The sequence below is a fragment of the Calypte anna genome, chromosome 13, assembly GCF_003957555.1.
Source record: "Calypte anna isolate BGI_N300 chromosome 13, bCalAnn1_v1.p, whole genome shotgun sequence".
Taxonomy (NCBI): Eukaryota; Metazoa; Chordata; class Aves; order Apodiformes; family Trochilidae; genus Calypte; species Calypte anna.
In genome coordinates, this window is record NC_044259.1 from 7,660,478 (window position 1) to 7,684,256 (window position 23,779).

Here is a 23,779-nt window from a genome sequence, read left to right on the forward strand (position 1 = left end):
TAAAAAAGTGAAAAGCTTCGTTTTGAACCCATCAAGCAACAGTCCAACTTCTGAGCACTCACAGAAGGAAACAGGAAATTAGAAAAGCTTGATATTAATTCTTCCATTGTTTTCAAAAAAAAAAAAATCCCAATATTTTCCCATGCTAGCCCTGTATGTGGAGTTCTGCCAGGGTGCACAAATACTGCTGGGTTCACAGATCTCTTGTTCTGTGTGTATTTGCATTTTGTCAGAGAAAAAGGGGGTTTCAGAACTGAATGCCACCTCCCCGGGATGTCTGATCCGTGCTGCAGGTAGAGCCTCTCCCCGGGGCTTTGCTGTAGCAGAGGCAGAGCATCCCCGTGAAGATGAAAGCTCCAAGCCCCAGGGACACAGCGCCGGGGCAAGAAGCTGGGACAGGTGAGTCCGGGAGAGGCTGCTCATGCAAAACAACAAAAAATGGGAGGGAGCAGGGGCTGGAGCAGCCACACTGGGGCTGACCAGAGCCCTAAGCTGCTCTCTGGCACCGTCTCCACGGGCAACCTCGCTGTCCCTTGTTTACCGGGGGGAAGGTGGTGCCCGGGTGCTCGATGCTTCCTCCCCTCGGGAGCTGGAAGGCTGCCGGGCTGTTTATAGCATAACTCGGGGTAACTCATTGACCTCCACGCCAGCGGCTCTGCTGGGAAGAGGAGGTTCCCAAGATGATAAGCTGGTCTTGGAAGGAATTCCTTTCCTTGTGTGAGGGAGTGGCGGTGCCGGGTGCCTCGCAAACACGTACACAGCCCGGGGCACACGCACGGGTAAGCACCGCGTCCCGGTAGCGCTCCCGGGGGGACCCGGCTCGGAGAGGCTGGAACTTTGTGACCCAAAGAGTTCTCCAGGAGGAAAGCGGTGCTGGGGAGCAGAGCAAAGGGCCCTGCGCAGGCATGTGCAGAGGAACAGGTAAGTACAGCCCCTTGCACCCTCGCTGTCACCCTGCCGGGTCTCTCGCTGGGTGCCGGTCTCTGCCTCTGCCCTTCGTCCCCAGCTGAGCAAACACAGCCGGGACGTGGCAGTTCCAGGTGGCTGGAGCAGCCCGGCGCAGGGACACGGCTGCATAAACCCAGACTGGGCGGAAATTTGCATTTTTCGGTCGCAGCTGAATTTTAGGCTTGGAATGACGGGTTTGGTTTGGGTCTTTTGCGCTCAGGAACGGATAGAAGGAGAAGGGAAATAACAACAGACACCCCCGGATTTAGGGAAGTGGGTTTGGTCCCAGGGAAGGGTGCTGCTTTGTGACAGCCCTGGAGGATGACAGTGTCTGCAACAGCTGTGTCCCCCAGACAAAGAGTGCCCAGACGGTCACCCTGGGCAGGGACGTGTGGCTGGCACCCTGCCCACAGAGGCTGCCCAGCTGGCATGGACACACAGGGATTGCAAAGGGAGCAGAGACCCTGAAGAGCTTACACAGGCAGAGACCCTCAGCCAACAGCAGCTGAAATCCCCAGGAAATTGCTACTGTAGGACTGGGCTTTTCCAGAGAGGCCAGGCTGAGGTCTTCGAGAAGCAATGGGAACTCTCCCCGGGAGATCCAGGAGTGGTAAGCAGAGGGGTAGGGAGTGGAATGGGAGGTTTTTGTGGTGCTGGAGAATTCCATCAAACAGGAGGCTGATACCTTTGCTTGTAGAGGGGTGGGTTTTGTTGTTAAGTTACCTAGGGAAACTTAAAGGAAAAAGAAATTTCAAAATCACAAAGGAAGACATTTTTGTTTAGAAAATGAAACATAACATTTTGTTGATTAAAAAAAGAAAAAAAGTACTATTGTCCCCTGAGTAGAAGATTTTTACCCTAAATAGTGAGCAGATATTGATAAAACCAACAGCATTCTAAGCACGGCAAAAAACTTTGTCTGAAAACACCTGCCCTGTTTGAGCACTGACCACTTGGAAAACATGGTCCTAAATCAGCAACATCTGTCATGTAAAGATGTGCCCAGCTCCACCACAGGAACTTGGTCTGTGTGCACAGGCAAGCTGAAACCTGTGCCTGGATCTGAATTCCCCCTCCTGTTCCTCCACCTGCTGAGCATCCCTAGGTCAGCTGGGGAGTTTTCTAAATGTGGTCTTTCCAGGCTGGTGTGCAACAGGAACAGACAGTGTCCTTGCCACAGGGAGAGCAGCACCAGCCTGTCCCAGCAGCTCACCTTCGCAGGTCCCTTAGGCCACCCAGCTGCACAGGAGACATCAATTGACTTTAGCAAGCCAGGAGAGAGCGCAGGGCTCTGCCACCCCATGCACCTGCTCAGAAGGGTGGGTAGCTGCAGCAAGGAGATGGGGAGAACTAGGGCCCTTCTGCAGCGCAACACCATCATTTGACATCTGGTTTTCCTGAATGAGCAGACACAGAAATCAGCAACACTTTCTGCCTTTCTCCTGGCAGGCAGAGGCAGGGTGCACAGGAGACATTCTGCTCCCTGCAAAAGCCTTTGGTTTGACTTAACTTCTTTTAGAATTTCCCAGACAGCACCATGAATGTGGACTCAGTCCTCCACAGCCTCTCCCATGCTGCTCCTGCATGCTTTGCTTTAGGGTGTTGCAGTGGTGTGACGGCAGCTCCCATCATGACATAGGAATCTGTCTGGTGAGAAAAATGCTCCCTGGAGTACTTACTGTGCTGGAGAAGCCCAAGACCTGGTCATGCATTGGGATCATCTGGTTGTCTGGGAGAGCCAATGTTCCTGGAAGACAACCACAGCAAACAAGTCACCACTATGGTGGCACTGGCTGCTGAAGCAAAAGTCTATCCCTAAAACACCTCCCTATCTATGACTTCTCTTCTCAGGCCTTTGGGTTTTTATTTTGCAGGTGCTGTGTTTCTCTTCCTCGGAGATACTCTGCAGACATCTGTCACCTGTGGCACAGCAAGACCACACAACTGGTCCTGAGTCCTGGTCCTGGAGTCTGGAGAAGTGTGTGAGTGAAGATGGAACAAGATTCCATCCTGGACAGCCCAAGAGATCCTGCACATTGGTCCCACGTGGTGTTATATCAGGGATCCAGACAGTTCTGATCTCAGAGATGAGATGAGCCCTGCTAGCTCCCTAAGAACCCACAGTGTCTGTGCTTGCAGATAACTTATTTGTGGCTTGCCTGGACCTTGCTCTGCTCTGCTGAGGTTGGAGTGGTGCCAGCTGCTCTTGGTGTCAAACAGGGAGTGTGGCAGCTGGGCTGGTGAGGAAGGTGGTCCAGGAAGGGCTGCAGAACCAGCCCCGGATAGAGGATGCTGGAGGGGCCCCAGCGGGGCGTCCCCAGAGGTGAGGGACTTGCAGCAATGTCAGCAACAGGGTTGCCTTTCGAGGTGGGGGAAGATCAGAGCTGAAGCTCTCCAGAGGGCTTGGCAGAGGAGGAATGAGAGGAATGTGCATGTGGGCTGGGCAACTGTGCTCCCAAAGGCAAGGACAAGAGCAGAGCCCAGGGAAACAGCGGGGCCAGCAAAGGGGCAGCCATGGGATAGGAGTTTTCTGGAATGCTGAATCCCTCTGCTAGGAAGAAATACCAAGAGGCTCTGGGAGATGTTATTGCAGACTTTCAGTACCTAAAGGGGCTCATAAGAAGGTTGGAGAGACTGTTTACTAGGTCTGTAACAACAGGACAAGGGGCAATGGTTTTAAGCTGAAAGAGCAAGATTTAGATTAGATATAAGGAAGAAATTGTTTACTGTGAGGCTGTTGAGACACTGAAACAGGTTATCCAGAGAAGCTGTGGATACCCCCTCCCTGGAAGTGTTCAAGGTCAGGTTGGACAGGGCTTTGAGCAGCCTGCTCGAGTAGAAGGTGTCCCTGCCTATAGCAGAAGTAATGGAACAAGATCTGTAAACGTCCTTTGAGATGCTTCAACTTATCAGATGTCTGCTGGAAATCCAGGACTGCAGAGAGGAACCAGTCTAGGAGGTTCCTGGACTGTGTGGAGGATAATTTTCCCACACAGCTGATGAGGGAACCAACTAGGGAAGGCACCCCACTGTACCCCTTGCTTGTGAACAGAGAAAGACCTGTGGGGGATGTGATGATTGGAGGCTGCCTTAGACACAGTGCTCATGAAATGAGAGAGGTTTTGATTCTCAGAGAAGTGAGGAGAAGGGTGAGCAGAGCTGCCACCTTGGACAGAAAAGAAGGGCAGAGCTTGGCAAGTTTAGGGGCCTGCTTGAGAAAAGCCCCTTGGGAGGTGGTCCCAAAAACTAAAGGAGGCCAGGAAGGCTGGGAATTCTCAAGAAGGACATCTTCAAGGTGCAGATGCTTGCACTAACTCTATCTCTCTACATTACCTGAAAGGAGGTTGTAGTGGATTGTTGTAAGTCTCTTCTCACAAGTAACAAGTGATAGGATGAGAGAAATGGCCTCAAGTTGTTACCCCATGGGGGTTTAGATTGGACATTAGGAAATATTCCTTCACTGAAAGGTTATCATGCATAGGAACAGTCTGCTCAGGGAAGTGACCTGCTCACTGTGGGGATGGTGCAAGAAGCAGAAAAGTCCCTGGCTCTGTGTAAGCACTGCTCAGCAGCAAGGAAAACATCTCACATTACCAACACTTCTTTCAGCACAACTCAAAACATACCCCCATTCCAACCACTGTGGAGAAATTAACTCTATTCCAGCCACCCAGCACAGGCACCATCCCTGGAGGTATTTTTAAAAGATTCACTGGGGGACACGGTCAGTGGTGGATTTGGCAGTGTTTCCAGTGGGACTCAGTGATTCTAATGGCCTTTTCTAACCTCGACATGCTATGATTCCAACCCAAACCCTTCTCTGACTCGGTGCCCACCGCCCCCACCCTCTGGCAGAGGTTGCCCCATCAAAAGGCTCTTTGTGCATTGTGGCGGGCTGAGCTGCGGTGCGGCCGGCAGCGAACAGGGTGCTGGCCCTGCCAGAGCAGCCACAGCCACTGGGACAGGGCTGCTGGTGTTGCTGGACACATGGGCTGCTGCTTGGGGACCCCCTGGCACCAGGACCTGTCCCTGGAGTGCACAGGTGAGTGGGGATAGCACTGCCCTGCTCTGCCCCAGCCCGCTGCCAGGCTGCAGGGCAGAGCTCACCCTGCTGCTGCCGGGGCTGCCGGGGGAGATTCCTGCCCTGAGCACTGGATCCTGCTGGGAATGTCTTCCCTGAGGTGGAGAGTGGTGTCCCCTCCCCTGGCTGTGCCACTAGATTTGGGTGGGTGAGGGATGAGGTAGGGCAGTTTGGCCAGGGAGGGGGAGAAGATGATTTGGGGGGAGGGAGGTGGTTTATTCCCATGGTTTTGACTTTTTGATGTTGCCCTTGTCCTGCTGCCACTGTTGCCCAGCAGCATCCTGAGGACTGCAAGGTTTGGAGAGGCCACGGGCTGCTGCCAGGCACTAAGGTGCCAATCTCATAGCAGTGAATGAGCTGTGCTAAGGGGCTGGAGGAGGGAGGTGGCACAGGGCAAGTGGCAGTGGCCACATGTCCCCTGGGAGAGTTGGTGCCAGCAGGTGCCACCAGCACCTCAGCCCCAGCTGCCAAGAGTGCAGCCCCGAACACCAGGACTTATGCTGGGTGCCACCCCAGGGCTGTTCCCTGCCCAATATTCCAAAGTATTTCAGCACCAGGGATGTAAATGTGTTACTGGCATGACTGGAAAGGACTCCCCATCAGCAGTTTCAATTGGTCCCTTGAAAAAGCTCCCAGTTCCCTTTCTCGGCCTGGCCTAAACAAAACCAAACATTGAACTGGTGAGTGCTATGAGGAGAAATCCTGTTTCAACCCTCACCCAAGTGAGCCCTGGCCCCTGCATGCTGTGGGCACCCACCAGCACACTTTGTCATGTTGCTGGCAGAGGTGGCACGAGCAGTGGCCAACCTGCCACCTCCTTCAGCACACCATGTGGAGACCCCTTGAGCAGGGATGATCCTGCTGGGGATCCAAACACCTCTCCCACCACCTGTCATCCCCAGGCAAAGACTGTGACTCCTGCTGTCCCCACTCACCTGTGCTCCTGCCCTGCTGGGACCACCTGCAGCCCACTGCAGCCAAGCGCTGGGGAAAATGGTGGCAGGAGAAGACCATGGCTTCAGGTACCCATCCCTGGGGAAGAGGGATCCAGCCGGGGTCTGCTGGGATGCAGGGAGGAGAGGGGGGATGAGGGAAGCAACCAGCAGTCAAGCCCATCCCAGGCAGGACTCAGCTCAGGTTTAGCTCTGCCTCTGGCTCTTGTCACTTCCTTGTCTCTGTTTCCCCCACGAGTGGAAGGCAGCAGAGTTGCTGGATGAAGTCCTTTGTTAAGTGTGTTCAGATCCACTGCTGAGAAATGCAGAGCCTTTTCTTTCAAATAAAAGCTCATTCATTGCTTGTCCAGCCATGGACCATTCTTTCCTACTACAAACTATAAATAAGGGTTATAATTCTCTGTACAAATAACAGGTTTTTTTACTGACTAGCAAAGCTGGGTCAATAAAAAGAAGTGCAGACTTTAGTTATGGTCACAGAAGTGACTTACAAAAGCCACTGCCTGATTCAGCTCCTGATCTCCAGGTACAAGTTTGTTTTACAAGTGCAATCTGATTATTGACAAAAATTATTTTTTAATCTTATTATCCCTCCATGGCCAACACAGCTGAGGAAAAGCAAGCAGGATTTTTATTTGCCTCATTGCCCTCATTAACATAATTACAAGCTAAAGTTTCAACTTCCTGAATCCTTGACTACAATACTTGATGATGTGTGAAGCAGAGAAAATGCAGCTTGGATTTCAGATTACCAACCACATCAGGCAGGAAGAAATCTCATTTTGACTGTCAAACTGATAAAGAAAAGAGTCTTGCAAGCCCTTGGTTTAGGGTTAGGGTCCTCTTGCTCTGAGGTTTTCCCCCCCCCAAAAAACCCACCTCTAGGACATATAAATCCCATGGATCTTGCTTCCACCGTGAGCATTACTATCCCCAGCCAACCCATGGGCTTTGCTTTCAGGGACATGGTAAGGCAGAATATCAGAGACAGCAAGCTCTTCTGTGTCCCCATCCTTGGTAGGTAATTCTGGAGCATCAGAGCCAAGTGACCCCACTACTGAGGCAGCAGAAGGCTCACCAGACACCTCCTCAGTGCTGCTGGCTGTTGGAGAGGGCTTTCCACCAGGTAAGACGCTGCCTTTGGCATCAACCAGATTTCCAGTGGCTTGGGTTGTAGCAAGGGCCTGGACTGCAACTAACCAGCCCCCTGTCATCCCTTGAGTTTCTCACCTTTGTTGCTGGAGGGATGATGGGCTCTGGCTTTTGTGCTTTTTGAGCATTGCAACCAGGCCAGGGCTGGGGACACTGGTGGCTGCAGGGAGCAGTGTGGCAGAGGCAGCTCTGTGTGCAATCAACTCTTCTCCTCCTTAACCTGCACGTTTCCTTTTCAAGAGATTCCACTCTTCTTCTCTTTGAGAGCCGCTCCACCCGGGGCCTCAATTCCCAGCTCCAGGAAGCAGCCAGAAAGAAGCTGTGGGCTTCTGGAGGGTGATTGACAGAGATGCCTGTGCCCTGTTCAAGTAGGAGCCCCAGTTTGGGAGGCAGGGTGTGTTACTGGGTAAGCTCCTGGTGTGATGAGATGCACGATGGGACATCCAAGTCCTGCTGAGAAAGAGAAGTTTCTCCATGGCCACTGCAGGGAGATGCTTCTGCACACTGGGATTCGTAGGGGAACTGGAATGGTGGGAAAAATTAACTGGGAATGGGTGAGAGGCAGCCAGAACTTCACAGGGCTGAGAGCACCAAAGTGTGTTCCAGATTCAGGTTCCCAGTGGAGGTGGCAATCTTTGGATATGGCCAGCAGCCTCAGAATGTTTGGTTTCATATAGAAAAATAACTCAAGGTTTAGAGATGTTTCCTGGACTGAACTCTCCTCTGCTGTTTAAGGCCACGATACCTCAGGCTCTCTGCAGAGCTTCCCAGAAGATTCTGGAACAGTAGAGATGTACCAGTGCCAGCAATAACAAAAGGAGAGCTTCTCACTTGAGACACAGTTACTGCTTTCAGCCTCAGAACTGCAGTTTGGAAGCTGCTCCTGTCCTGACTGAACATGAACCCAAGTGTAGTAGTATGGGTACTTCATCTCTCCTGAAGGATTGAGCTGGCTGGAGCACTGTCCCCTTAACACCACACAACCAACTTGTACAGTTTTGGTCTCTAATGAGTACCTAGTCTTCATTCCAGGTTCTATTTATTCCCACACTGGCAAGAAGACCCTTTTTCAGAGTCCCAGAGCTGTCCTTTAATCTTACTTTGTCTTCCATGTGTAGGAGCTGTCAGCCAGGCTGGTGTGTATGCAAGCACAGGAGGATCGGTTCCTTCTCACCTTCAAACCTAGAAGAAGTCTGGAAGTTTTCCACATATCTGACTTTAGGTAATGTTTTCAGCCTGTGGAAGAGCTAAACAGGTGGTGTGAGAAGCCATTTTTGGAGAATGTTCTTTGAACCAACGAAACAGGGATGTAAGAGGGTGGACAGATGAATATGAGTTAGAGACCTTGGCATCCATCTACAGCTTGATGAGAATCACTGCCTATCAGTGAAAGAGGCACAGGGGATCGCATTTTGGGTAATGTCTCATGGCACTTGGGGATGGAGACAGAATAAAGGCTCTTGCCTCCACAGGGTGGCTGCAGATGGCAAAACTGGGAGACATTCCATAGAGCACTTCCTGCCCTGCCCAGTGAAGGGAAGGTGATGACACTGTTTTCCCACGTGGTTTCTTAGGATATGTGGGCAGATGCTTGGAGCAGCTTCTCTTTGACCAGGAGTACTGGCTAAACTGTGCTCTGATGGAGGATGTGGAGATAAGAGTTACTGTGGATGAAGAACACTTGGCTGCCATATACATGGGTCTTCTGCTCCAAGAGGTGAGAAGAGGCTGCATGTGTAGGGACTTCCTCAGAAGCATCTCAGCAGAGCAATCCTGTAGCCCTGTGCTGGACTGCACCTTGCAGTTGATGCATTGACCTGCCATGACTCTTTCTATCTGCAGGCAACTTTTTTCCAGAGCAGTGCCTAGAGCCTGGCAGCCAGAGCAGGAGGGAGAGGAAGGCTTGCAGCTCTGCAGGAATGAGCCTGATCCATGTGGAAGAATGTTGGAGAGGAGTCTAAGTGGGAAGGGATGTCCTTACTGACTGGTCAACGGGGCCTGGTGCCTCTGACAGCTGTACAGCCAATACCTCAGCCATTTTACCAGTAAGTAGACTGGCTAATTAATAGTGCTCAAGCCAGGATCCTTTCCTGATCCTGATGTATGGGATAGCACCAAGCCTGCAGTGAGAACCTGCCCTTTCCTCTGGCAATGAGCAAGAGCTACATAATTTGGTGAGGAAATACATTGTGCATAAAGACAGTCACTGGAAAGAGCTCAGGTCCTGTTATGGGACAGAGCAAGGACATCAGACATCAGTCCTGGACAGTGATTTAAGTCATACTTGAGACTGTTTGTGATTTACAGGTGAATAACTGGGAGAAAAAGCATGGCCTAAGTAATTCTAGTCAAGGTGGAGCCTCATGTTTGTCACTTGGCTGAGCCTCAAAAACACCCACAGCTCCTCTTGTACTCACACAGTGAAATCCTCCTTACAGGCTGGCAAAGTCATCCTGCTGGGCTAAACCATCCTGTGTGGTGTGAGGCTGCAGTTGTGAGGAACAAACTGCCTTCCAGTAACACCCAGTAACACCATTGCAAGGGATTACTGGACTGGCTGTGCTGGCCATGCTTCCTCCAGAGCAGCTTCAGCACTTCAAGGGGACCAAAGTACTGTTCTGCTTGTGTGAGACCATCCCTGGTGGTGGTCTGAGGACAGGGCTGCTCAGAGAGGACCAGTGTGTTTCCCCTTTGCCTTGCAGGTGGTTCTTGAAGAATTATACTGTGAATTTTGGCATCTCCCAGGAGATCAGTGGGACAACCTCTCAGCCAATTGGTGAGTGATATTTGTCACACGGCTGCACTAGGAAAGGGCACAGCCACTAATGGAAAGGGCTCAGCTCTTGTTCTGACAATGACAACCCACTGCAAGGTGCTCTCAAGTAATTCTGTGCCCTTGGATCATTTTAGTGGCCTTGCACTGAAATGCCCTGTTTGCCTTGGTTTCCCAGTCAAAGGCAGGTGCAGAGCCACAGAGGACCACAGAGGAGCAGCATGGGATGAACTGAGTTTCTCCAAAGGAGACAGCATAGAAGTCATCGGCTTCCTCATTCCAGGCCTCCCGTGGTTTGTGGGCAAATCCCTCAGCAGTGGGAATATGGGCTTTGTACCCACCAGATATATAAATCCCCAGACTTGCGAACCTCTGTAAGTTTACTGCTGCCATCTAGATTTAATTTAAACTCAGGAGAAAAGGAAGGGAAGACTCCTAGTCCCAACTGAAGGGGATGGGGAGACACTGACCCTTTTCCTCTGATGTCTGCCTCGACCTAGGGGAAAGGGCTCAGCATTTCTGAGTGAAGAAGAAAAGAGCCCCCTCCTGAGCATCCCCTGCAATGGTGGTGAGCAGCACTTTGTCACCTTGCTCAGTGACCTGGCAGGCACTGACATCACCTCTGTGTACAGGCTGGGTGAGTTTCCCTGCTCCTTACTTGCCCATCCCTTGGCTCCCCATGGAGAGCTGTGCAGTGTCTGGAGAGCTCCCTGATGAGGCATTTGCAAGGAAGGCAACTGCTGTAGCTGAGACAGCCTACGGGTCCTCTGTTCAGCATAGCTGAGGTTATGGATAATCTTTGGATAATTATCTGGATATATTTATAATATTTTTATATTATATATATATATTTTATATATATATAAATATAATTTGGATAATTATTATCACAGATAATAATCTGTGGATAATTATCCACATAATAGTGTAGATAAAGACATTGCCACACTACAGTTTTCAGGGCTCTTCTCTGCCTCCAGGGCTGCGGCTCACCCTGGCAGATGCAACTCTTGGCTGGTCCTGGCTGTAGGTTCTTGCTCACAGCAGGTCTGGGCTGCTGTCTGACCTTTGGGTGTGTATCAAGGGGGATGCACGGCTAAAGTGACAAGTGACATCATCTCCATGCCCATAACAGGAGCCAGCTCAGAGTTCCTGGGTGATCATCTCAGTTTTTCTATCCTTGCTGCGTGGCTTTTGGATGACACCTGAATTCTCTGTCTCTGCTTCTTGCCTTCTTCCTGTCAGGAAGCAGAATTTGACCATGGAGGGCTGAGCCTGGGATCCCCAGAGGTTCAGGGGACCTCCCAGAACAGCAAGGTGAGGTAGGGTAGAGCCTGTCAGAGATCCACATGTATCTAAACCCTCCAAATGACAAGGGTCTGAAGAGAGACAGATCTGATAAAACCCTACCAGGGCAAAATAAGTTCTGCTTGTTCCCAGCTAACTCTAACCTTACTGGTGCTCTCCTCACCACTAGCTAAAAGCTCTTCTCCATGATTTTTCATGGAAGCAGACCCCAGCAGACAGAGGGCTTGGGTCTGCAGCTATGTTGTCAATGGGCAGGAGTAAGCAGGAGGAGATCTCATGGTTTGAGCACTGTGTCTGCACATTAACACTGACCAAGGCTTTGGGCTTTCTCTTTTCTGTTTATCTCTCTGGGCAGATGGTTTTGAACCCACAGCCATGTTCCCAAAAGTGTCTTCAGGTGAGTATGTGGAGGGAACTGAATAGGATGCTTTGATGGTGGCTTCTGAGGGTGAATTTTGACACAGGTAAATATCTCACTGTGCTTTGCCTGTCTCTTCCAGAGGCTGTTCTCCATGGCTTTAAAGACATCCAGCTGATCCAGTCATGGAAGGAAATAAATGGCTTGGCTACCACTAGCACCTCTGAGCTGTCTAGCCCAGGGAGTGAATCAGCCCCTGCCACATTGGAAGATGTCCTTCTGGAGAAGCTGGATGATTTTGATGATCCCAAGTTCTTTATTGACCTGAATGCTGGAGACATGGAAGATGCTGATGTCTTTGACCCCATATTGACCTTCCTTAACCAAGACACTTACGTGCCCAGTTTTCAAAGCCTCTATGATCTCAGTTTTTCCTTTCTCAATTCCACTTTTTATGGTTTCTCTGATGAGGATGAACTGGTCTTGTACCTTGAGACTTCCAGGAACTGGGCCAAGAGGACTCATTCAGTCTGGGCTCATGTCAGGCTCTGTTTCCTTTTGGGTAAGCTCTGCATCAAAAAGCTCAAGTTCTCCCAGGCTCGAGTCTACCTTGAGGAAGCCCTGAGCACCCTGGCCAAGGGGTTTGGGGACCTCCCTCTGCTGGCTGCATTGCACGTGAACCTCGCCTCCATCTACTTGAAACAGAACATGAAACACAAATTCTCCACCCTCCTGGGAAAAACAGTGGCCTTGCTTGCCTGCTTGCCTGGCCACTCTTTCAGCTCTGAGAACGAGTTGGAAGTCCTGCTGTACATCTTCAGGGAAGCCATTGCTGTGGGCAATGCTCCCTTGGAGGCACGGATCTGCTTCCTTATTGTCAAGCTCTTCCTACAGCTGGGCAAAAATGATGAAGTGTTACCCTTTACTGAGCATCTCCAGTGTCTCACCACCACTTTACTCAGCCCAGCTGACACCAGCTGTGTGCCACTGGATGCCACTCCCATCCTGAGCTATTTGTATGACAAGAAGTACTTGCCAAATATTGCACTGGCCTCTGCCAGGTTATTTGTTCCCAGTGGTGTCAAGGGGGGACCAACACCCATTTGGAGAGCTGGCTTCATACTCCAAAATGCTTCCAAACTCCTGGGAAGCCAACTGGAGAGGAGCAGCATCCCAGCACTGGCTTGTTTCTATCTCAAACAGGCACTGCAATTTTCCTGCAAGAACAGAGCTGTGCCCACCCAGAGGACTCTGTGTGCCATCTTATCCAGGCTGTACCTCCAGCATGGCATCCTGGACAGGGCAGTTGGTTATGCAGCCACAGCTGTAACCCTGAGCAGACTGATGGGTGAGGAGGAGATTTTTGAGTCTTCCATCTCTTTGGGGTGGATGTATCTCCTGAACAACCAGCCAGGCCCAGCTGCAGACATTATGGGGCAGCTCTTGTGCTCTCTGCATGGGACTGACAGTGTGACTCAGGGGGGAGCTGTGCACAACCTCCTGGCCATTGCCCTCAAAGGAGAAGGGCAAGTACTGAAAGCCATAGAGAACTACTTCAGGGCCCTGCACAAAGCCAAGGAGACTGGGAACAAGAGGAACCAGGCTATCACATTGGCTAACTTGGGGCAATTGAACCTCTCCCGTGGGGCAAACAAGCTGTCTGAGTTCTACCTGCTCCAGTCAGCTAAACTCTATGCTGAGCTCCAGGGCAGTGAAGACCTCGAGATGGAGTTAGTGCTGGTGCTGATGTGGTTAGCTCAGGCCATGGTGAACAGGCAGAGGATGGAAGATGGCAAACTCTGTTATGAACTGGCATTGGGTTTTGCCCTGAAGTGGCATAACATGAGGAGTGAGTACAGTTTTGCTGGCAGGAGCCAGGGTAGCATTCACCATCCTGTCAGGTCCACAATGCAGCCCTCTGATCTGTCCTTTTCCCTTCCCTGTACCATCCAGGTCAGCTTCACATCACTGAGTGTCTCTGCCATTTCTACAGCAAAGTGTCCCCCAATCTCCAGGCCTGCATTACCTACCACAAGCACTGGGTATCCTTGGCACAACAGCTCCAGGACAGAGAGATGGAAGGCAATGTCTGGCAGGCCCTCAGCCAGCTCTACCAGGCTTTGGGCACGTCTCAGTAAGTCCTGTTGGTGGCTGTTAGATGCTGTTATTGTGGGATCACCCAAAGCATGAGCAGTGGCTTTCCTGGGGTGTCCCAGGAGAAAGGTGCTGAGGGTGAGGGAGCTCAGGCTGTGGGTTAAGGAGCTGCTGAGATTTGTGAGGGGTCTCTGTGCAGTGAAGAGGGGAGAAATTCAGAGCCCTGACAGCAGGGTGAGTGCCAGGCTGTTAGATGGGACAGAGCTGAGGTCTGGCCAAGCACAGTTTAGCAGAAGGACTTCCAGCCTTGATCAGAAGGGACCCAGTGACAGACAGGGAATTCATCACTTCCTTTGGAGGCTTATTACAGTGATTAATTACCATTCACCAACACAAATAGGTTCCTTATCTGTTATTTGAATAAGAATGGTTGCAGCCTGTAGCTGCTGAGCCTGCCCTCCTTATCTCTGATGGAATATTTTCCCCAGGGAGGTACTTAAGACCCTGAATCAGCTCACCTTTCAGTCCCCTGCTTGACACGTGGAGGTGACTGATTAGATTAGGAGCAGAGGGAAAGAGATGGGACAGAAAACAGACTTTTTCAGTCTTTGAAGGCAAACATGTCAAATAATGGAGACTTAGACACTATATCCCTGAGGGACACATGGAGAGGGGTTGTCATTAACTTGGATGTCAACCTTCCCATGCCAGATAACAATGCATTCAGAGAGGTCAAACAATAGGCAGAGATGTGATTTTGGGTGCCTCTGCTCCTATGTGTAGCTGGGACTGACCAGGGCTTAGTGTAAGGGCACAAATAAGGTTTGCAGATGATCTGGATAAAAATCCTCTTTATGAGCTGAAACAAGGAGGGGTGGGAAGCAGGATGGTGTAGGATTGCCAGGTGAAATATAGCTGTACCAAAGCATGGAGACTTCCATGATTTTACCAGGACACACTACTCAGAGCTGTGGCTGTCCATTTGTCTCTAACCTCTGGCAACTGTAGGAGAACAAATCAGGATTGGCACTGGGGAGGTGCTGTGGTAGCTTTGCAGCTGAGTGCTGAAGGTGTCCTAGAATTCCTCTGGAATGGCTTTTTGTCTGTTGCCATCACAGGGCTTTGAGACAGTCCCTGGACTGCACCAAACAGAGTCTAAGGATCTTCATTGATCTTGAGGAGACTGTGAAGGCAGCAGAGGCCTGGCTACAGGCAGGAAGGCTCTACTACCTTATGCAGGAAGATGAACTGGTGGAAATGTACTTCCAGGTATGGAGGAGGTGGCTGGAGTAGTCCCATTCTCAGCCTGGCTACCTACATTCTCATCACAGCTGTGTTGCCTCATAGGAGCATTTTGGGGCTGGAAAACCTGGAAGGCAAAGTTCTTATGAGCAGGTTAAACTTGCTGCTGGAAGCAGAAGCCATTGCCTTACACTTGTGCACTATCTGACACTAAGTTTCTCGTCTTTACTCCCATACTCTGGGTTTAGAGGATTCTTGGGTGAAAGTAAGTGAATTTATTGAATAAGAAAGGGACGTAGGAGTTCAAAAGGAAGCTGGGAATGCCAGGAGGCTGGTTCCCATAGAAAAGAGGTAAGGCACCAGGGAAGTGCTTCGAGACTTCTTGGAGTAGAAGACTAGTGGGGTTTTTTTCCAATTGAAGCATTATTTTGTAATCAGAGATGCAGCTGGATATCCAGCTGATCAATTTGTCACACTGACCCTGCACAGGGATGGGTTATCTGGCTCCATCCTGACACACATCAGTTGGAAATGCAGCACAGAGTCCCACACACCTCTTGGCCATTCTGTCTCCCTGCTGTGTGGAGCACTGGGGCTCACGTTTAAAATGATTTGGTGTTATTTAATTACACGAATGCCTGTGTGTAAATGTCTCTTCCCAAGGCTCACTCCTGTTCCTCTTCCTTCTAGGCAGCCATTCAGACTGCTCTGAAATCCGAGAACTTCTCCTTGGCCATGGATCTTTATGAAAAAGCAGGTGACACCTTTTTTAATGGAAGCCGAAACAGAGATCGAGCGTTGGAGTTTTATAGGGTACAGATCCCTCCAAGCATTCCTGATCTTGTGTCCCCACGGGGTGATGGATGTGGGGAACTTTGCCCCAGGGATGGATGCAGCACTTCATAGCCAGGCTGGAGGAATGGAGGTTGTAGAAGGATGGGGTTATTCTGAGTGTGCCAGAGGGTTAACATTGCTGGAGGGGGAAAGCATGCAGCAGAGATGTATTTTGCAGTGGCTGCTGCTCACCCCAGAGATCCTGTGGGAGGTAGGAACAGGGTCAAAAAATCCTGGCAGAGCTAGCTTAGAGGTGGTTTCTCCTGGGGACATGCACAGAGTCAGAATTTCAAGCACCTGAGGAAGGACAGAGACCTGATGCTTTTGAGAACCAAACTCTGGGATATGAAACTCGTTTTCAAGGGAAAGAAGGGGCCAGAAACTCAACCACCCATCATCTACCTGCCATGCCAAGTGTTTGGTCTGTCTCACGCTGCTCTATCATCATGCTGTGGGCAGTGCTGTACTGATACCTTCAGGAACAGCCCGGGCTCACTCACCCTTCTCTCTCCTCAGGGAGGTGCTGTGTCCTTGGCCAGGAAACTAAAGGCAACACAGACAGAGCTCCGTCTTTTCAATAAGCTGGCAGAGCTGCAGATTGGGCTGCAGGGCTATGAGAAGGCACTGGAGTTTGCCACACTGGCAGCCAGGCTGAGCCTCAGGGTTGGTGAGTGATGCAGAGCCTCAGGGTATGGGGCTTTGCTGGCTTCTGTGGATGGGGTTGCAGGTGAAAGGGGGATCTTCTGCTTTCATACGACTGCTGGACCTATTCTTACCCAAAGGGGTAATATATTTTTAAAGGTTACTTCCCTTTTCAAGTTGCAGGGCAGGCATATGGTGGTGTGGCTTCTGTGGCAGTGTTGTAACTGGCTGAGCAGAGGGGTCTTGCTACACCAGAGCATGGGAAGTCTGATGAAGGCACAGGACTAAAGAGTTCCTCTCTGCCCTGCCTCTTCTGGGAAACTCATCCCCTCCTGGTACAGAAATAGTTTGAATGGGCAGAATGCAGGCATAAATGTCTAAGGTGGAACCAGGCTTGTAATAGCCCTTTCCAGCAGCCAAGAAACGCCCTGGTTGAATGATGTACTCCTTGGGCAATCTGTCTGACCTTGGTATCAGCAACCCTGCCTGTGGCTCTGTTTTCTCTGAACCATCTTCAAATCCAGTGTCTCCTTATGAAGATGTTTGTGCTCCCAGACTGGTGAGCAAATACCACCCTGAGCATGCAGCATGCAGGGCTGGGGGTGTACTGGGAGCACACTGCAGGCTGACTGAACCAGCAACTCTTTTCCAGGAGATCAATTGCAGGAGTTGGTTGCATTCCACCGCCTGGCTACAGTCTACTATTTTCTGCATATGTATGAGATGGCAGAAGATTGCTACCTAAAGACTCTTGCCTTGCATCCCCCCTTGCTGCAGTGCTCTGGAGAGGCTCTGTACTACTACAAGGTGTACTGCCACCTTGGCAACCTCACCCTGCACAAACTGAAGGTAGGAAACCTTTCCATGATGCTGCTGCGTTGAACATTCTGGTCTTGACAGAGCTCTGGAGGTGTAGCATCACATCACACATGTAGATGGCTGCATCTGCTGACTCTCCCTTACAGCTACAGCTTTAGAATAAACACACCCAGTGCTGGCACAGCCAAGTTTTGAAGGGGAAAAGGCAATTTGGGAAGAAATGCTGGCTGTATAAGATGGGACTGTATAGAACCACTAGGTTCTGTCTGGAACCACTGGGCTCTGCTCCAGCTCCCTTAGAACCTGTGACCTTAAATTAAACCACTCCCTAATGCCTGCCCTGTCGTTTTCTGTTAGGATGAACAGGATGCAGCATCCTACTTCCTCCTGGCCCTCGCTGCAGCAACTGAGCTGGGAGACCAGGAGCTGCAAGACCTCGTTCTCACCAAGCTGGGTGACATCCCTGGTGCCCTGCAGGGACCCATGGGCACGCTGGGCTGTGCCACGTACCGGCCCAGGTGGCTGAGTGAAGGTGGCCACGTCGTCTGACCAAGATGCCACCCCAGGGACTGCAGTGCAAGCCATTGAGAAGCACCATGCCATGCCACTGGGATGGGTCCATGTGCTCTCCAAAACAACCAGCCCAGAAGAGGCTCCATGCTTCATCCTAAGGACTTGGAAATGTTTGGTCTTCTTGTCCCTGGCAGGCATGGGACCAAGCACTTGGGACCCTGCCCTTATTTTTTAGGAGCAGGGACACACCAGGCAGGATGAGGCCTGGGCAGTGGTGCTGGATGGTGAAGTTCATCAGGGCTGAGTGGCAGATGGTGCTCTGGGGGAGCAGCTGCCTGGGACAGGGGACAAAAGAATGCTGCCAGGTGCCTGCTGGCTCCCACACACACACCTCAGGTCTCATGGAGCAGCTCAGCCCAACCTAGACATGTTTTAACTTGAATAGCAGCTCCTGTATTTATTCCTATCTGGTTTCTCTCCTGTCTGCTCTGAGGATGTCTATGATCTGGATCTCTGCAGAGCCTGGGGCCTTTTTGGTACAAAGCACAACCAAAGCTAGAAGCAGAATTAGGAGCAAGGAGTGAGGCTGGGTGCACAGGACTGCACTGTGGCACACATCCATCCCCCTGGGCAGGGGTGGAGAGGGCACAGAGGGAATTTTCTGGGGAGGAGAGGCAGCTGCACTGCTTTTGCATGGGCCAGTGAGAGACCAAAGAGATCATCGAGCAGCAATCGACCCTCGAGTGCCCTGAGCTCCATGACTTGAAGAAAAGCCAAAAAATAAAAAACTCCTCTGCGGAGCAAGCAGGGGAAGTGGGAGGCATAGAATAGTCCTGAGAGCAGCACACAGGTCTCTTCCAGAGCCTGTCTCACCACCAGAGAGCAATAAATGCCCACGTTTGCAGCTTCACGCAGCGAGCGCCGCTTCCTTGCTAATACCACCCCGGGTTTCCAGTCTGGACTGGTGCAGAGTGAACAAGAAATTTTTTTCTAGCTCATCTCTGCATTAAATCTTGGCAAGCAGTGGCCAAACACCCAGCTGAACCTTCATAGGAATCCCCCATTCCAAGCCTTTTCACCTCCCTGACATGCTCCACTGCTTGGAAATGCCAAACGGAGAACTTTTATTTCCTCACTGCTCTTTACAAACCCTGAGTTCATTTTCCCCTTCTAATCCCTGAGAAGCATCCATCATCAGGGCAATGAGTACTTTACTGCTTGTTTACCAAGCATCCCTGCAATGCTGTTTGGGGAGCCTCAGCCTCAGCTCAGAGGAGGTAAATCTTCCTCCTCTTTGAAATACACGGAACTCGAGGGAGAACAGATCCAAAAACCTTCCTGCCTCACTCCATGGGATTGCCTGTTCTCAATTTAGGTGGCTGGTGCTCACCATGCTAGAGCAGGATCTTTTAATCAGTTTTTCAGGTTAGTTCCCCATTTCCTACACGGGGAAAGCACATTTTCACATCTTCCTACCAGAAGGCAGGTCTATGACTGAAAAGCATCCGCACTAAAATATCCCTCCCACTGCCAAAACCTGAGGCTGTTCTGCCCAGCACCAGTGAGAGAACATGGGCTTTGTTTAAACACAGAGGGTCAATGTCCCAGTTGGTCTAAGTCAGTTTAGTTCCATGAAGTCAAACAGAGGTGTTCTAATTAGCAGGGACTGTGGTTCTGGCCTCAATGCGTCCTCTTTAAAGACAGATTTCCAACTGAATGTGTCCTCTTTAAATTACAGCAAACAAGTTTGTGGTGCCTGAGGAAATAAAAAAAGATGCTTGCTCCTTGGGACTGTCCCATAAACCATCATTTCCCCTCTCCTGCCAGCCTGGCCTGTGACAAAGCTGGGCTGTGTTCCTAGTGGGATGAGAGGTCAGGATGGCCAGGGCTAATTACACTCCGTAATAATAATAATGGAAAATATCAAGTGGAACTTGGAGTGCCCAAGGGAAGGTCTCCAGTGCAGTTTTGTGAGCAGGGAAACATGCTTTGGGGACTTGGTGCCAGAAGAAGTCACCAGGTGATGGCTCAGGTGCTGGGGCAGCCAGGCTGGGGTTTATCATCCTCTACCCCTTCCCTGACTGGGAGCTGCCTGTTTTTTAGGCACAGCAGGGAGCAGCTGTGTGTGTAGGTCAGGAGGCAGCACAGGGACCACATAAGGGGTACAAACCCTGGGTGCTGCAGGGTGCAGAGCCTGGCCAGAGCTGTGATGTTTTAAGAGGAGGGTGGAAGACCAAGAGAATAGAAACACAGGAAGTATTTATCCTACACGGGGCACTGGCCACCAGTGTCCAACCATCCTTCACCAGCACTGATATCAGCCCAAACAGAAAGAAATAGGGGAAAGGGAAAGGATAGATCAAGTCTCCTCTTGCACCAGGTATCATTATCTTGTAGCTTGTGACTTATTTCTGAGCTGCATGTGACTGACTGCTCCAGGCCCAGTCCCAGGAGCATGGAGCAGTCTTCAGCCAGCCAAGCCATCTCTCCTTCAGTCCTCAGCCAGCTGAGCTGGAAATAGCACTGCTGGGGACCACATGCAGCAGCACGTGAGTTCACATGGCTGCTGAACCAGACCCTTCCCTTCCAGTCCTTCCAAAAAGTGAAGGGTGCTGTAGGAACTTCCTTGCTTTGGCTTTGGTGCTTCAGCATGCTGACATCTGGACCTGGTGCTGACCCCATCCCCAGGTGCCAGTGCTGCCTGTCCTGCCATAAACCCACCCAAGAGCCAACACTGGCACTTGGACCCTGGTTTTGTTTTATGCCTCAGGCGGCCATTTAAGAGACTGGATTTCTTTAGCACGTCCTCATTCTTGGACAGTGTAAATACCACAAGAGTAATTCTTGGACTGTCTTAGCTCCAGTGTGAGCCTCCCAAGGTTTTAGGAAAAAGGAAGCCGTGATAACTGTAAATATTGGTTTGGACAGAAATGTAGAGATAACTAGATTTATATGGGTTTACACAGAAACTACTCTTTCCTGTAGAAATACAACATCCAACTAATAATTATTATCAGCAAACATCTTGTGTTGTTCCTTCACTGTTAAGTGCTGCAAATATTCCCCAGGCTTGTGCTGGATGGAGGTCAGGCTGGATGGAAAGACCTTTCTACTCCCATCTGTACCATCCATCTCCGAGCCAGCCTTTTTCCACTCCTTGCCTCAGATCCTATGTGTTAAACAACGGATAGAAACCCTGGCTGCTTGGGAGGGAAGCTGGAATTCCAGTGGTGTGCCACGCAGATCCAGGGTGTGGGTGGGAGCCTCCTCTCCCATCCCAAGGGCCTATACCAGGACCCCTTACCCACAGCCATCAACCACAGCTCATGCTGAAAGCAAACCATGGCTGTGCAGAGCTGTTCTGGAGCTCAGTGCTTGGATTTGTAGCTGCAGTCCATGGATATCATATCATTTATCCATCTTCACCAGCCTTGGACTTTGGCAGAAGCTGTCACCCAGCACAGAGAGCTTCTACTGAAGGTTCCTCTGTGATGTGGAGGAACAGAGAGTCTGATGCAGAAGCAAACCTGAGCTCATCTTTGAGGTGGTTGGTCCTTTCAAGCCAGCATCTTCCTGTGTTGTGTGGAACAGTAATAAGAAGCTGGTAAACACCAGCTGTTCTGCTAAGCAGAGGTGGCTGAAGTATGTAAGCTGGGAAATTTAGATTAAAAATAATTCATTTTCACAGCAACCAGGCAGGGTTCTTGTTCAGTGATAATTGGGATCATAAATATGTATGCCAGGAGGCGTGTTGGAGGTTGATGCTGGGGAGGCTGAGCAACAGCCAAGAGTCACCGACTGTGACTGCATGAGCTTAAATAAACCTTCCCTGCACCATGCAGCACAAACCCGTGTGTGCACTGCTGGAATCCCTGCCCTGGGAGCTTCCTCTGTCCCTAAGGGAGGGGAGAAGCAAAGCTAAAAAGAGAGGAAGGGCAGGACAGCTGGGAAAGGGACAATGACTCTGGGCAGGGGCTAGTGAGGCAAAAAACCTCCCTGCTGGGATATACAAGTTCTTGTGCTGAGATGCCACCAGGCCTGGGTCAGCCACAGGACAGAGAGGTATCACCAGGATATACCAGAACTGATCTCCAAAGCTGCTTTTGTCTCTCATGGGCATTTTGCATTCAGCAGGCCTGACTGGAGGTGGCTGCTGGATGATTTGCTGGGATTTGCTGGGGAAAACATCTCTCTGGAGAGAGCAGAGAGAGTGAACTGGTAAACATGGTGCAGAGAACAAAATCCTTTCCAAGCACACAGCTGGTAGAAGCCATGTGTGTCAGTGACAGGGAGACACAGAAGGGCACCTGCCTCTCCTGGGTGCCAGGTGATGAGCAAAGAGCTCCATGGTCCCTGCCTGACTCAGCTCTGCAGACAAACAGGGTGGTGCCAGGGGGCACTAAGAGTCCCACTTAATCTTCCTAAAGCTCCTCAGCATGGTGTCCCAACCATTGTGTCCCAAAAGAGTCAGGAAACCTGGCAGCAAGAGGTGCCCTTCAATACAGCATGAAGACAAGTGTAGGAAACAACACAAGTGCCAACAATTCCTGTTACACTACAGGAAAAAAACAAAAAAGAAAAGACTGTATTTGGCTGCTATAAAGGCTGTTGGCATACAGTCCAGGAATCAGGATGAATACAAAGAAATGAGCCCAGGAGCATCAGATAGTTTTTGAGAAAAGAAGAATAAATTCTTATATAACCAAATTCCCTTTGAGCACTGGGGTGGTGGTTTTATTTTGCTATTTTGTTCTGCACCTGCTCTGCCAGTGGTGTGGGGATAACACAAGAATGCATAAATATACATTGGTCTGTAGGGAGCAGAGGCTGCAGCATTTATATCCTGACTTTAAAGTCTAATTCTGCCTGAAATACCTTCATTTCCTTGCAGCTGTTTTTTGAATTGCAGCAAGACCTTTTTCTACTGCTGTCCAATATTTAAATTATGCTCAATCTCAATGTATTAGTATGATATTAATTAGGTTATATATAAAAAACTTAAATATGACTCCATTGCATCAGGCTTATGTTCTTCTGAAATCTCTCCCTGACTTCCCTAACCCACCAGCTGGGCTTTACCATTTTCTCCATCTCATGAGCTGACAGGAGAACAAACTGTGCTGGTGGGGGCTGTGCCTGGGGCAGACCCTGCTGGAGCCCTGTTCTTCCATTTGCATCTTAACTCAGTTTTCTGACTGTCTACATCTGGCTGATGGAGATGGAAAACGTCACATGAAGGACTGAGATTGGGTGATGGGCTCTGCCTTGTTGGCAGAGGAGCTTCTTTTCCAATTTACTTCATTCCTTCCCTTATTGTTACTTCCAATACATCTTCCCCAGGCAGATCTTGTACTACAAGAGTCATTCTTTTCTCTTCATTAGTAACATTTCTGTAAGAATCCCCTTCCTGGAAATCCATCTTGGATATTTTGTGTTAGCAGAGGCACGTCACAACGTGTCACTTGCATTTGGCACTTCCTTGTGTTTTGTTCCTGTGTGTGCAATACCCAAAGGCTTTCCCTGAGGCTTGGTGGTGACACTGGTGAGCTGGTGGCATTGCCTGCACGACCAAACTCTCAGCCTGCTCTGCTTCCCTTGGCATGGTGCGAATTTCCAGCCTGCATCTCGTGCTGTGGCTACACCACAAGAGGAGTTTCATGGCTCTGCCTGCTTGGGCTGTGCCATCTCCACTTCCAGAGTGCTGTTCACCCAGAGATTCCCCCCATGTCCCAGTGTTATTGTCACACTGCACACAGCTGCCTTGCTTTGTCTGAGCCACTCCAAGCACTCCTTTAGCTGCAGATTTCCCCTACCAGCAGTGTTACCTGGGGGGATTATCTGAAACCCTCAGTCATGGCTTTGACAGGGGGGTTCTTTCCCTTGGTTTTCTGCTCAGCAGGCTTTAGGATAACAATTTCTCTTGCCATGGTGACAGTACAGGAACCATATGCATGTCATTTTCCATTGTCATGTTTTTCTCAGCAACACCCCCGGATCATTCTTTGCAGTTATCTTTCTCCTTCTGCTTTTTATCTCTGTGTATTGTCTAGGATGTGTTTTGC

The 23,779-nt window shown here is 50.4% G+C and overlaps 1 protein-coding gene across 1 annotated transcript in view; it reads right to left on the minus strand.

Moving 5' to 3' along the window:
• Positions 1-23,779, minus strand: part of ADRB2 (adrenoceptor beta 2) — a 73,332-nt gene continuing 49,553 nt past the window's right edge. Inside the window, exon 2 of the mRNA XM_030458827.1 lies at positions 1-1,680. Within this exon, the coding sequence (XP_030314687.1) occupies positions 1,214-1,680 (467 nt within the window). The 3' untranslated portion in view covers positions 1-1,213. The remainder of the gene's footprint in view (positions 1,681-23,779) is intronic.